This window comes from Salarias fasciatus, chromosome 2 (assembly GCF_902148845.1).
Source record: "Salarias fasciatus chromosome 2, fSalaFa1.1, whole genome shotgun sequence".
Classification (NCBI taxonomy): Eukaryota; Metazoa; Chordata; class Actinopteri; order Blenniiformes; family Blenniidae; genus Salarias; species Salarias fasciatus.
The window spans coordinates 6,077,765-6,088,055 of NC_043746.1; the positions used below are offsets into that span (position 1 = coordinate 6,077,765).

Here is a 10,291-nt window from a genome sequence, read left to right on the forward strand (position 1 = left end):
ACGGGGTTTTCTTCTTGTGTATATCTGAACCCTTATTTTGAGTTTTTTTTATGTGTGTCTGTGTTCTATTTTGTAATACACAATTGAGAGCATTTTTTGCATCAAAAAAAATTATTTCTTCCAACACAAGACTGGAGAAATTTATTTATTTACACCATCAATGGGAGAAACATTTATTTTTTACTCATAATCCATTTTCTACAGGGCTATATTCGGCAGGCTACATCCTGGACCAATCCAAAGACAGAACGACAGACAGCCACAAATCTATACATGAGGCCTAAAGGCCTGGACTGTCAGGTTTTTGAATAATAATTTAGAACCCGTCATCTTCTGAGATTACTCATTTTAATTTGTGCATTGAATCTTCTTCCTGCTCTTCATCTTCCATCTGACCTGCAAGGATGCTTCCTTTTTGACAACACTGTCCCACGATCATTAAGAAGGAAAAAAAAACCTGCAGGGAGATGTCAGCTCCTGTAAACTGAAATCTCCAAACTCTTTCAGCCTGTTTCTGCAGGAAGCCTGCACCTCTGGGTCTGTTCCTGCAGGAAGTCTCCTCTGAGTCTGGTTCTGCAGAAAGTCTGTGCTACACTGGTTCTGCAGGTTTCTTCAAGTTTTTTTTTCCTTTTTCCCCTTTCCACCACATCCTGTGCACGCTTCTGTGGATTTGTTGTTTTTCTCTGTAAAGGTAAGGTAAAGGTTTCTCTGTAAAGGTAATGACTGTGCTGTATTTGGTGCTCTACAAATAAAACTGAATTGAGTTCAACTTTGATTTTGGCCTGATTACATCTGAACTGTGACCTTTCTGAGCCACAGGCACATTTTACACAGCTCTAAGTAGATTGTATTTGTAAGATCTGTTAGAGTCTGGCTGAGTTGATAAAAAAAAAATAAAATACTGAGTTCAAAGGTCCAGTTTTTATTGCTGTAGTGAGAAACTATTTCCAGCATAAAAATGTTTTAAACCTATTGTGAGCCAAAACTTGGTATGAAGGTGAACAGTTGAAGGCCCACAAGCTTCTCTTAAGTGTTGGTACAGAGCAGAGACCGAGAAAACTCGCTCTAAAGCTCTCCTGAAAGTCAGAATAATCAATCAAATCTGCTCCTACATCATTACAGACCTGAAGCGGTTGAACAGATCCATTTCCTTGCTTTGGTTTCTGTTCTGGGAGAAACTCTTACTTGTGACTACATGGCAATCTCATCACTGAAGGAAGATTTGTTTTACATCAAGTTATGCAAATATTTAGTTTTAATTTCTTCCTTTACTTTAACAACATATCCAATTTTAAAATCGGTGTTTTACACTTGATACTTTTATTTCTTAATGATTTCTTCTCCATGATACTGTTTATTTATCCCCTGGGATCGAAACCCCAACTCAGATAAAACAAAAGAAAAGATACAATGAAGTCTCACTGAAAACACGTAGCTTGCAATAAACTTTTATTCTCATCAACGCTTTCACACTTCACTTATATTTTATAAAGTTATGTACACATAGTTCGCTCCCATGGTAAATAACATATCCAGTGTGGAAAGAATAAGAGGAGAAAAAGAAGGCAACAGAGTTAAAAAAAAAAAAAAAAAAAAGGGGGAGGAGGGGGGCTCAAAAGGAAATAAAAATACAGAAAAATAAATCATGAAATATCCGGTACATGAGAAGATTTTGAATTCCTGTCTGCATAGCCTTGCCAGTGATTTTTTTTAAATAGTTAAGAACTGGAGGTAGGGTGAGAGAAGTGAAATAAGTTATAGATCCAATACAAGGTGCAAGTGTAACCCACAGCACCCCCTGGTGGGAAAGCTGGGCACAGCATGTCCTTCACAGTGCATCTTCTGACTGAAAGCTTTGACACTGAATTACTTATTTTTTCAGAAAACCACAGTGGAATATAGAGTATTGATATTCAGGATCCAGAGATTTTAATACTTTTGTCATTAATCCAGAAGTTTGTTGAAAATGTTTTTATCCGTTTGTCCATGACGGAGCACGGTGAGGACTTCAGTCTATTTGTTGAATGTACCATGTTCACAGCAGAGTTCCCAAATGATTCTATGGCTGCTAAAGATCAATGTAACTACCCGGTGCAGTTTACCAAACAGCGATCAGTTACTCAAAAACAACAAATAGAAGTCGGTTAGTTACCTAAACTACCGAGTGATGCCTGCGGATTAGATTAAAACATATGTACACTCGCAGGATCACGCTTGGAGCGTAAAGCAGCCTGCAAAGGAAAATAAAGAAGTCTACATATGAACCTGAGAAAGTCAATAATAATGCATTTGGGACATGAAATATACAATTTTTTCACCCTTTTTTTCTTTCATGGTCACTTTGGTTTCAAAACAAATTAAGAGGTCTGGAATTTAACACGATCATTACGATCCATTAAATGTCTTTTAAATAAGGCAACATTCATTACAGGGTACCACACTGCAATTCATTATGAATTAACGTTTGTGCGGCACCGCCCAATGAAATATTTAAGTGTAAAAATCTGGCTTCCCATTGAGAAAACCAGCCTGCAGTCCCTGTTCAAGTCTGAACATATACATATATATATTATATTTAGGCATGCATACATCCCAATGTTGTGTATGTTTAAAATAGCCAATAAAATATCATGTCAAAGAGAGAAGGAAGGAAAAAGAACACAGCATTTTGCAAACTCAAACCCCATGAGGTATATACTAAAAGACTGTGCACAGGCCACACACCTCCACACCCCAATTACTACCCAGTATTTGGTCACAATCAGAGACAGAAATCAAACATCTTCTATATATATATATATTTATATAACTCGGTGTGAAGTGTGTGTGAGGGATCAAGTCAGTGCTGTTCCAACAGAAATGGAGTTGTGTGCGTTTTCTGAAAATGTCATCTCAGGCGAATCACAGGCCTGTTACAGCTGGTTATAGATCAGAAGAGAGCAGGAGGGTGAGGCGGCTTCTTTGAGGTCAATTTGCAATTCACCACTTTAATTTTCTGCTTCTTAAAGATTCAAACTGAATAAATGATCCACTTCAAAAAAAACAAAGTGACTCTTGAAAAAATTCTGGCAGTAAAGTCAATGTTGTAACATCCAAAGCTTCCATGGCTAAGAGAGGAGATCAATCAGTTCTGCTTCTGCCACTTCCTGGTGCGACTGAGATCAGCGAGGAGTTCTCAACTCGAAGTTCAAACCTGCTGTTTGTTTTGACATTTGCAGCTTTTCTCCTGAAGCACGCTCATCTGCTTATGATACATCTGAAGCATGTGTAGTACTGAGAGTATTGGAGATATTCTAAAGGGGAATAATAATTCTAGAAGCACATTTTCACTCTGAAAATCAACGGTGAACAATATCAAGTTGTTACATCCAATTCCCAGCCTGAATGTCATGTTTAACTACTAAACATTATAGGCTGAAGTCAGTGACTGACTGAAATCAATGACACTATTTTAAAGCTCAACACCTCCTGCTGCGACATGGACGTAACGGCTGTGATGCAGCGGGTGTGTTTTGGTGAACGGCTGCTGGCCGCCTCCACCGCGTGGAGCGATCGCCACGAGATCAATGGGTGTATCCTGTCTGCTGGCTGTGAACGGATGGCTGGTGCCCTGCGGCGTTATCTGACGCCTTGTTTCTATTTCAGTCATGCCAGCATCACAGGGTGCAAACTAAAAAAAAAAAAAAAAAAAAAAAAAATCACAGCACAATTAATTGATTGATCCCTCTATGGTTTTGATTTTCTCTTCCTGTGCCGCCTAATGCACGGGCGAGTGTTCCACGTCTCACCCCTGTGACCCGACGCCCGCAGCCCGAAGCCAGCTAAACTACACATTAATCAGCTAATGTCACTACTTTGTGCTGAGCTGGTCCGTGCGCTCCAAATCTCACTCCAAAGCAGTTCATCCAAAGATCGGCTAAAGATCAGTCCCCGTTTGACCAAAAGGCTAACAATAAGGCAAGAAACCAAACCTAAGCAATCAGATTACACAAAGTCCAAAGAGAAGGTTTACTGTGCTTTAAATGGTTCAAGATACATTAGAAAAACAATATATATTTACTTCTCAGCATTTCAACCTCTAAAAGAAGAGTTTGCAAAAAGGACTCTGAAGCCCACCTCAGACAACAGAAGAGTCTCAGCCAGCAACAGTGTAAGTAGAGGGGTAACAGTTTAACGTCCAACATAAACAGACTAAAGGCATCTCATCGTCACTAAAAAGGGAGGAAGAAGAAGAAGAAGCACTGCGGTTTAAATAACAGTTCTTGGCCCATTGTGTTGCTGGATGGAAACCACCTCCACACAAAACCAGAATGTAAAAGAAGCCAATTTGATGTTCTTTTCCTATGTTTTGTCCTCGATGTTTGAGTACCAGTGTGTAGAATTTAGTGGCGTTTTTGCCGACGAGGGCACAGACTCCCTTTCATTGTGCTATCTTTAAAGCGTAAGAGAAGCTACGGGGGCCAGGGAACCTGCTAAGAAGCAGAGAGGGCTCAGGAGCTGGTGCTTCATTCGTACTTTCTCCAGCTTGAAACGGTGCTATGCAGTTCCACAACCTCAAAAGGAAAAGACCCGCTCCCTAGACAGAAACCAAAGACTCTCAACAGAGCAGAACACAAGGCTTAGCGGGTGATTATAATCCTATGAAACCTGAATGAATATTATTTTCCATTTCTGCCCACAGACTCTCCCAAATCCTACACACTGGCCCTTTAACTCTTAATGGAAGGTGTTTTTTTTTCTCACATCTAGCTCTCTGCAGCACCGACCGCCACCATGAAACTCCTCCACCTGAAACAGCAGCTGTCTGTGCGGCTTTAGGCTTCCTCCGGTGTGGTGGGTTTTTTCAGATCCCGGATCTGCTTGATCAGGTAGTTCTTCTCATCACAGAACTGCTCGTCCTCGGATCTGTCCGTCTGGAAGTGGCTGAGGAACTCCACCAGCTTGGTTTGGTTCTTCAGCAGTATGTCCAGCACGGGCTGAGTCTTGTTGGGGTTTGCAACAAACACCTAGGAAACATAGGAGAGACTGGGTTCACTCATCATTGATGAGGTTCTCTCAGAAAATCAAGTGGTTACATCAGGCAAAATATCCAAAAAAAAAAAAAATATCAGCAGTTTATGAACTTCAGGTGGACGAATTGTGCGTAAAGACCTTAAAGACGTGGAATGCCTCAAATTGAATGTTCCGGCTGTTGTCTCGCAGCAAGTTCATCATCAGTTTCAAGTTCTCCGCACGACTGATGTACTTGGTCATGACAGTGAAGTTGTGTCTGTCCAGGAGAAGTTCCCCGAGGAGCTGAAACAAAACGTAGTTCAATCAAACCACAAAGCCTCGGCTGAAAGCCAGCAGGAGGAATCCAAACTGTGATTTTCATTTGACGGAGCAGCGCGTTTTTACCTTCAAGGACTGCCGCTTGGTCACGTAGTTGTCAGAATGCAGAAGCGTTTCATAATCTGTGAAAACCTGACGACGCACAGCCTGGATGTCAGCAGCAGAACGGAGCGGTGTTTCAATTCAAGCTTAAAATTCACACATGAACCCTCACCCGGTCGTAGTTGTTCTCCAGGAAATCCGCACACATAATCTTGTGTCTGGTGAGAAGATCCTGAAATAAACAGAAAGAAACAAAAACATCGCTGAGGCATTAACATCATCAACCCATCTTCTGCATCACTTCATCCATCTGAAGGCCACAGAGTGGCTGCAGCGCATCCAGGCTGATTATGAGCAAGCATTAATATTAATTCAACATGTTGTGCTGATGCTGCAATCATAGCAAAAGCATTTCACTGCACCTTGAACGAGGCGAAAGCGTCTGAGGCGATGTCAAAGGTGGAGAGCTCCACGTAACGGAAGAAGCAGTAGAAGTCCTCGGAGAAGAGCACGGTCCTCGCCAGGGGCTCGTGACGCAGGCACTCTCTCAGCATCATGCCACAATTCAGGGCCACTTCTGCACTCTCATATCTGCACGGGGCAACACGGAGGTGGAGAACTGAAGCACACCATGTGTTGCATGTTTTGAGGAAGTACAGAAATGGATTAAAACAAAGTCACGTTGAGTGAAATCAACATTTCAAATGAGATCCTTTCAACTAGTATAAAAATCATTCCCTGTAAAAAAACAGCTGGCTGAGACAGTATGTGACTGCAGGCTGCACTGCAGCTCTGAGTGAGCAGGGTGACTCAGTTCTGTAAAACCAGCATGGCGCTATCGCTGTGTGCATCTACACAGGTAGCCTGCGAGTGAATGCAACAAGTTCACACTCGCTCCTTTGGGAGATGTTGAAACACATTCTGTGTCATGAGGATTCGAAACGTGCATTTCGGGAAAGTGATATTCACCAAAAAATGTATTTATAACTCCACAACAAAACCACTTCTGCTTCTTGCTTGTTGTTTTTTTTTCAAGACCAGTAAGCAACATCCAAGTGAGGACATCATGTAAATGCATGCAGCTGGACGAACTGAGCCACCAAATACTGAGGGTATGTGCAGTAAAAAGATGAACTTACCCTTTCAGAAGCATGAAGAGGATCTGCGGGTGTGTAGAGATGTATTCTACCGTGGGCGTGCGAGTTCCAATCTGACGTCTCACAATATTACTGAACAAATGGACCACATCCTTCTTCCCCTGCAACACAACAACCACTCAGACATATCAACGGCTCAGAGGATGCTCATCCTTTATGCAAACATAGTTTTCCTTTGAGCACAAATCTCTCAGATCAGGCACGAGCGGTCTTGTCGACCATTTGATGCCACTGCAAAGTAATCAATCTTTTATACACACGCAAAATCAATGTAGGATTTTTTTTAATACTTTCCCTCATACCTCAAAATCAATTTTCTGTAGGTTTGCAATGAGAGCAATGAGCAGGTTGGTGTTGTACAGCTCCTGTGCGAGCTGGGCCACAGCTTCGGTTTGAGGCTCCTTGTCACCAGTACCACTGAGTATTTCCTTCAGTGAAGCCAGATGTTTAGACACTTCCTCTGCAACCTTAGCGATGAGGCAAAACAGAAACCAAACAATCAGGGAATGGGTTCAAAAAAAAAGCATGTACATTTAAAACAAGTCAGAATTACGACCACTGCTGACCTTTTCACACTTTTTGCTGTCTGCAGAATCCAGCTTTTCCATGTATGCCACATTCTCCTTTAAACTCCTCACGATTTCAGCAGGACTCTTCTGAGACTTTCCAAAGGGAAAAGGCATGGCTGAAGATCTCTGATAAAACGAGATCCAGATGAGGGAAGAAAAGTTAAAATAGCACCAGCTTCCTCTGACAACACCTGAGCCGCTCAGCTTCTGGTAGCCGCGAGAATAACTCACAAACTCACGGTTCAAAACTTCAAAAGTTACCAATTCGACAACAGAGTTATCGTTTTCCACGGAGAGTTTGCTGCAGATTAAGTTATTTGTGTTGTTAATCTCCTGACGGGAACGCGCAGAGTACAAGATGCTAAAATGTCAACTTTACAGCAAAGTTGAGCTAGCTAGTGACCTAGTTAGCCTTGACGAGGAACGAGCAGACTGACCAGAGGACTTGGCTAAAGAAGGCGAGGACAGCGGAAAACACACACTCCCGACACGCTGATGAAATATTTAGCCACGGCTGTCAGGACTCACCGGCTGAAGTCTACTTTTGAAGCTGAAAGACACTCGGAGGCTAAAGGTGAGCTAGCAGGCTAGCGAGTTGTCCCACACTCCAAATCCGCCGAAAAGTCCGCGAGGGGAATCCGACAAGTGTGGCAGTCCAACCGGCACCGACTGTAGCTACAAACCGCCGAAAAGGAGCACTTTCATAGCTGTGATAGTCCGTGTAAGTGTCACCGAGCTCGCTACGGGCAGAGCTGCTGCGGGGCTGGCCTGTCTGATAACTTCATTTCCCTGTTCTGCCCCAGCAGCCGTCCTCTCCTCATCCCGGGGACACTGGGCGGGCGTGTTTTGCCACACGCCGTGACTGACACGTCTTTCAGCCAATCAGAGAGCCCAACTCCATCGTGCGGACACGCCCATTCTACTGTAGATGCGCTTGTTTAGTAACAGATATGGCCCGAGTGCGCGGAAGGACGGCAGACTTCAGAGAACGCCCTTTGAGCGGGCTGTCCTGTAATACAAATCAAGCGTAAGCGACTTCTGAAGAAAAGATAAGACCTTTCCGTGAGAAGTGTTGCTTTCTGATCTCATCTGCTTAGGATTTAAGTTTTATGAAACACCTCAGTGTCATGTTTTACTTGACACTAACACCCAAAAAAATTACATTTGATGTATTCCCATGAATTTTAGTTATCATAGCTTATCTTCAGAAGTCAAAGAAGCACTGAAAACTTAGAGTTACAATTACTGTCAAACTGTTTACATTGAACCCAGTGGAGTAAAAACGACTTAGAGGAACTTACACTGATCAAAACTGTAAATGCAACACTTTATTTTTGCTTCCATTTTCATGAGCTCAGCTCAAAGAAGCCTAAATCTGTCAGTGAGCACTTCTCCTTTACCGAGATAATACATCCACCTTGCAAGAGTGGCATTTCAAGATGTTGATTAGCCAGACCGTTAAAAATAGTTTAAATATATAACAATTTCTAATTACTTAAAGATAATTACAGTTATACGTCAATAAGTTTGCAAACTTGAAAAGAAACACTCATAAAAATCACTTATTACCCAAACATACTGTTCAGTTTTAATATTTCAATTTCCAAACTATATGTAATGTCTAAATGTGCAAATGTCTAGATAGATAGATAGATAGATAGATAGATAGATAGATAGATAGATTGAGCGACAGATAAATAGATTTTGTTTCATGATGTGGTTTTGACATATCAATTGATAAAAAAATTAAAAATGTAAAAAGTATTAGGATTATTAACAATGTCTTTCTTTAAAGCAGCTGGCAATCAAACTCTGACAGTCAATTCTTTCATTCATTGAGGTTTAAGTGCTTTCACATACTATTTTAGCAATTAGCAATTCTTGCCTTTCAAAATAAAAGGCAAAAAACTCCTTCAAAGTAAAAATCATTGCTCACAAAGAAAAATTACAGTAAAAACCTAAAGAAATGATATTTTGGTGTTAGCTAGAGTGGGGAGATGTGGCTGTTAAAATAATAGCCTCAAATCCCTTCAAAATAAATTTTTGTGAATTTATTTGTAAATTATTTAAAACTAAACAAATGGATTTTTACTAGTTGATCAGTGTTAATGCCCTACCTTTTCAAAATAAAAGCCCAAAATTCCTTCAAAATGAAAGTCATTTTATTATGCAATAAAAATTTAGGTAAAATCATGAAAATGGATATTTAGGGATTAGCAAGGCTCCTGGTGACCTGGATTTCACTTAGTGAGCTACGAGAACGGTGTCAGTCGTGGGCCAGTGGGTCGACTCCGTCTTGACCAATGTCAAGAATGTCTTTATTGTTATTATTATTATTATTATTATTATTATTATTATTATTATTATTATTATTATTATTATCATGTCCATACAAATTCATTAAGTGGGTGCAGATAGCCTTTATAAAATCTGATCTTCCAATCCGATTGGAGACATTTTCTTTCCCCCAACTTACTTTTGAGTCAAAATAAAGGAAAACCAATCATTATGCGTATTTCTGTGTCACAATGTTTGGAAATGGTAAACCAGCAATTTAGTAGCTGAACAAACCACCACAAGCCCCTTTGGCTGTACCGTGGTGCTTTAGCGTTCATTGTGTCTGATTGTTTTCTTTGTTTTATCATTCACATGATAGTTTTTGGCAGCAAGCTTTCACTCAGTTTGCCCTTCGATGGATTGGAGCCCTGTTCTACGTGTGCCCTTCACAAAGATGGACTGAATTTATTTTTGTTTTGCATACTGAAAACTATCAGTATGAGAAACTTTATTATTTGCAGGAATTCTTTTATTCACAGAGAACAGAAATTCACAGATTCTCTGCAGATGGTGCTGAATAGTGATGACCTGAAAACCCATTTTTGGTTTAATTTCTAGAACCAATTGACTAACACTGTAGTTCACTGAGTGCAGAAACATTTCGGTTACAGTTGCTAAAGCAAACACAACCTCTATTTTCAGCCTGTGCAGTGAGACCAAACGTTTACTTTCAAATTCAGTTTTCCTGACTCCAATAGTCATTATTCAACAATACCTGTGAAACACTTAGTTTTGCCCTCAGTACAGACCTTAGTGGCCTCTAGCGCTTGGTAGCTGCCATTGATCCAAAGAGTCTGTGGTTATTTGGTGTATAATTGGGGTGTGTAGAAATGCCCTGTGGAGTAGCTCCAACCT

General features: G+C 40.9%; 1 protein-coding gene across 2 annotated transcripts; it reads right to left on the minus strand.

Annotated features, from left to right (window-relative positions):
• Positions 1 to 1,432: 1,432 nt before the first annotated feature.
• Positions 1,433 to 7,905, minus strand: cab39l1 (calcium binding protein 39, like 1). 2 transcript variants are annotated; one of them, XM_030110068.1, is made up of 9 exons: positions 7,628 to 7,904; positions 7,097 to 7,225; positions 6,833 to 6,997; positions 6,513 to 6,631; positions 5,796 to 5,964; positions 5,546 to 5,605; positions 5,398 to 5,463; positions 5,152 to 5,295; positions 1,433 to 5,006 (listed from the first exon to the last, which is right to left on the minus strand). In XM_030110068.1, the coding sequence occupies exons 2-9, from the start codon at positions 7,211 to 7,213 to the stop codon at positions 4,815 to 4,817; spliced, it is 1,032 nt and encodes a 343-aa protein (XP_029965928.1). In that variant the 5' UTR covers positions 7,214 to 7,225; positions 7,628 to 7,904; the 3' UTR covers positions 1,433 to 4,814. The 2 variants fall into 2 exon arrangements, with proteins under 2 accessions (XP_029965928.1, XP_029965937.1); XM_030110077.1 differs by having other exon boundaries at positions 4,815 to 5,006; positions 7,642 to 7,905.
• Positions 7,906 to 10,291: the final 2,386 nt, after the last annotated feature.

What these genes read in the sequence shown, in the direction of transcription:
- cab39l1 (XM_030110068.1), bottom strand. Translation starts at nt 7,213, where the DNA reads ATGCCTTTTCCCTTTGGAAAGTCTCAGAAGAGTCCTGCTGAAATCGTG. An exon ending in ACGCTTTCGCCTCGTTCAAG is followed by an intron (nt 5,606 to 5,795) that starts GTGCAGTGAAAT and finishes TGTTTATTTCAG; the next exon opens with GATCTTCTCACCAGACACAA. An exon ending in TGGAGAACAACTACGACCGG is followed by an intron (nt 5,464 to 5,545) that starts GTGAGGGTTCAT and finishes GTGCGTCGTCAG; the next exon opens with GTTTTCACAGATTATGAAAC.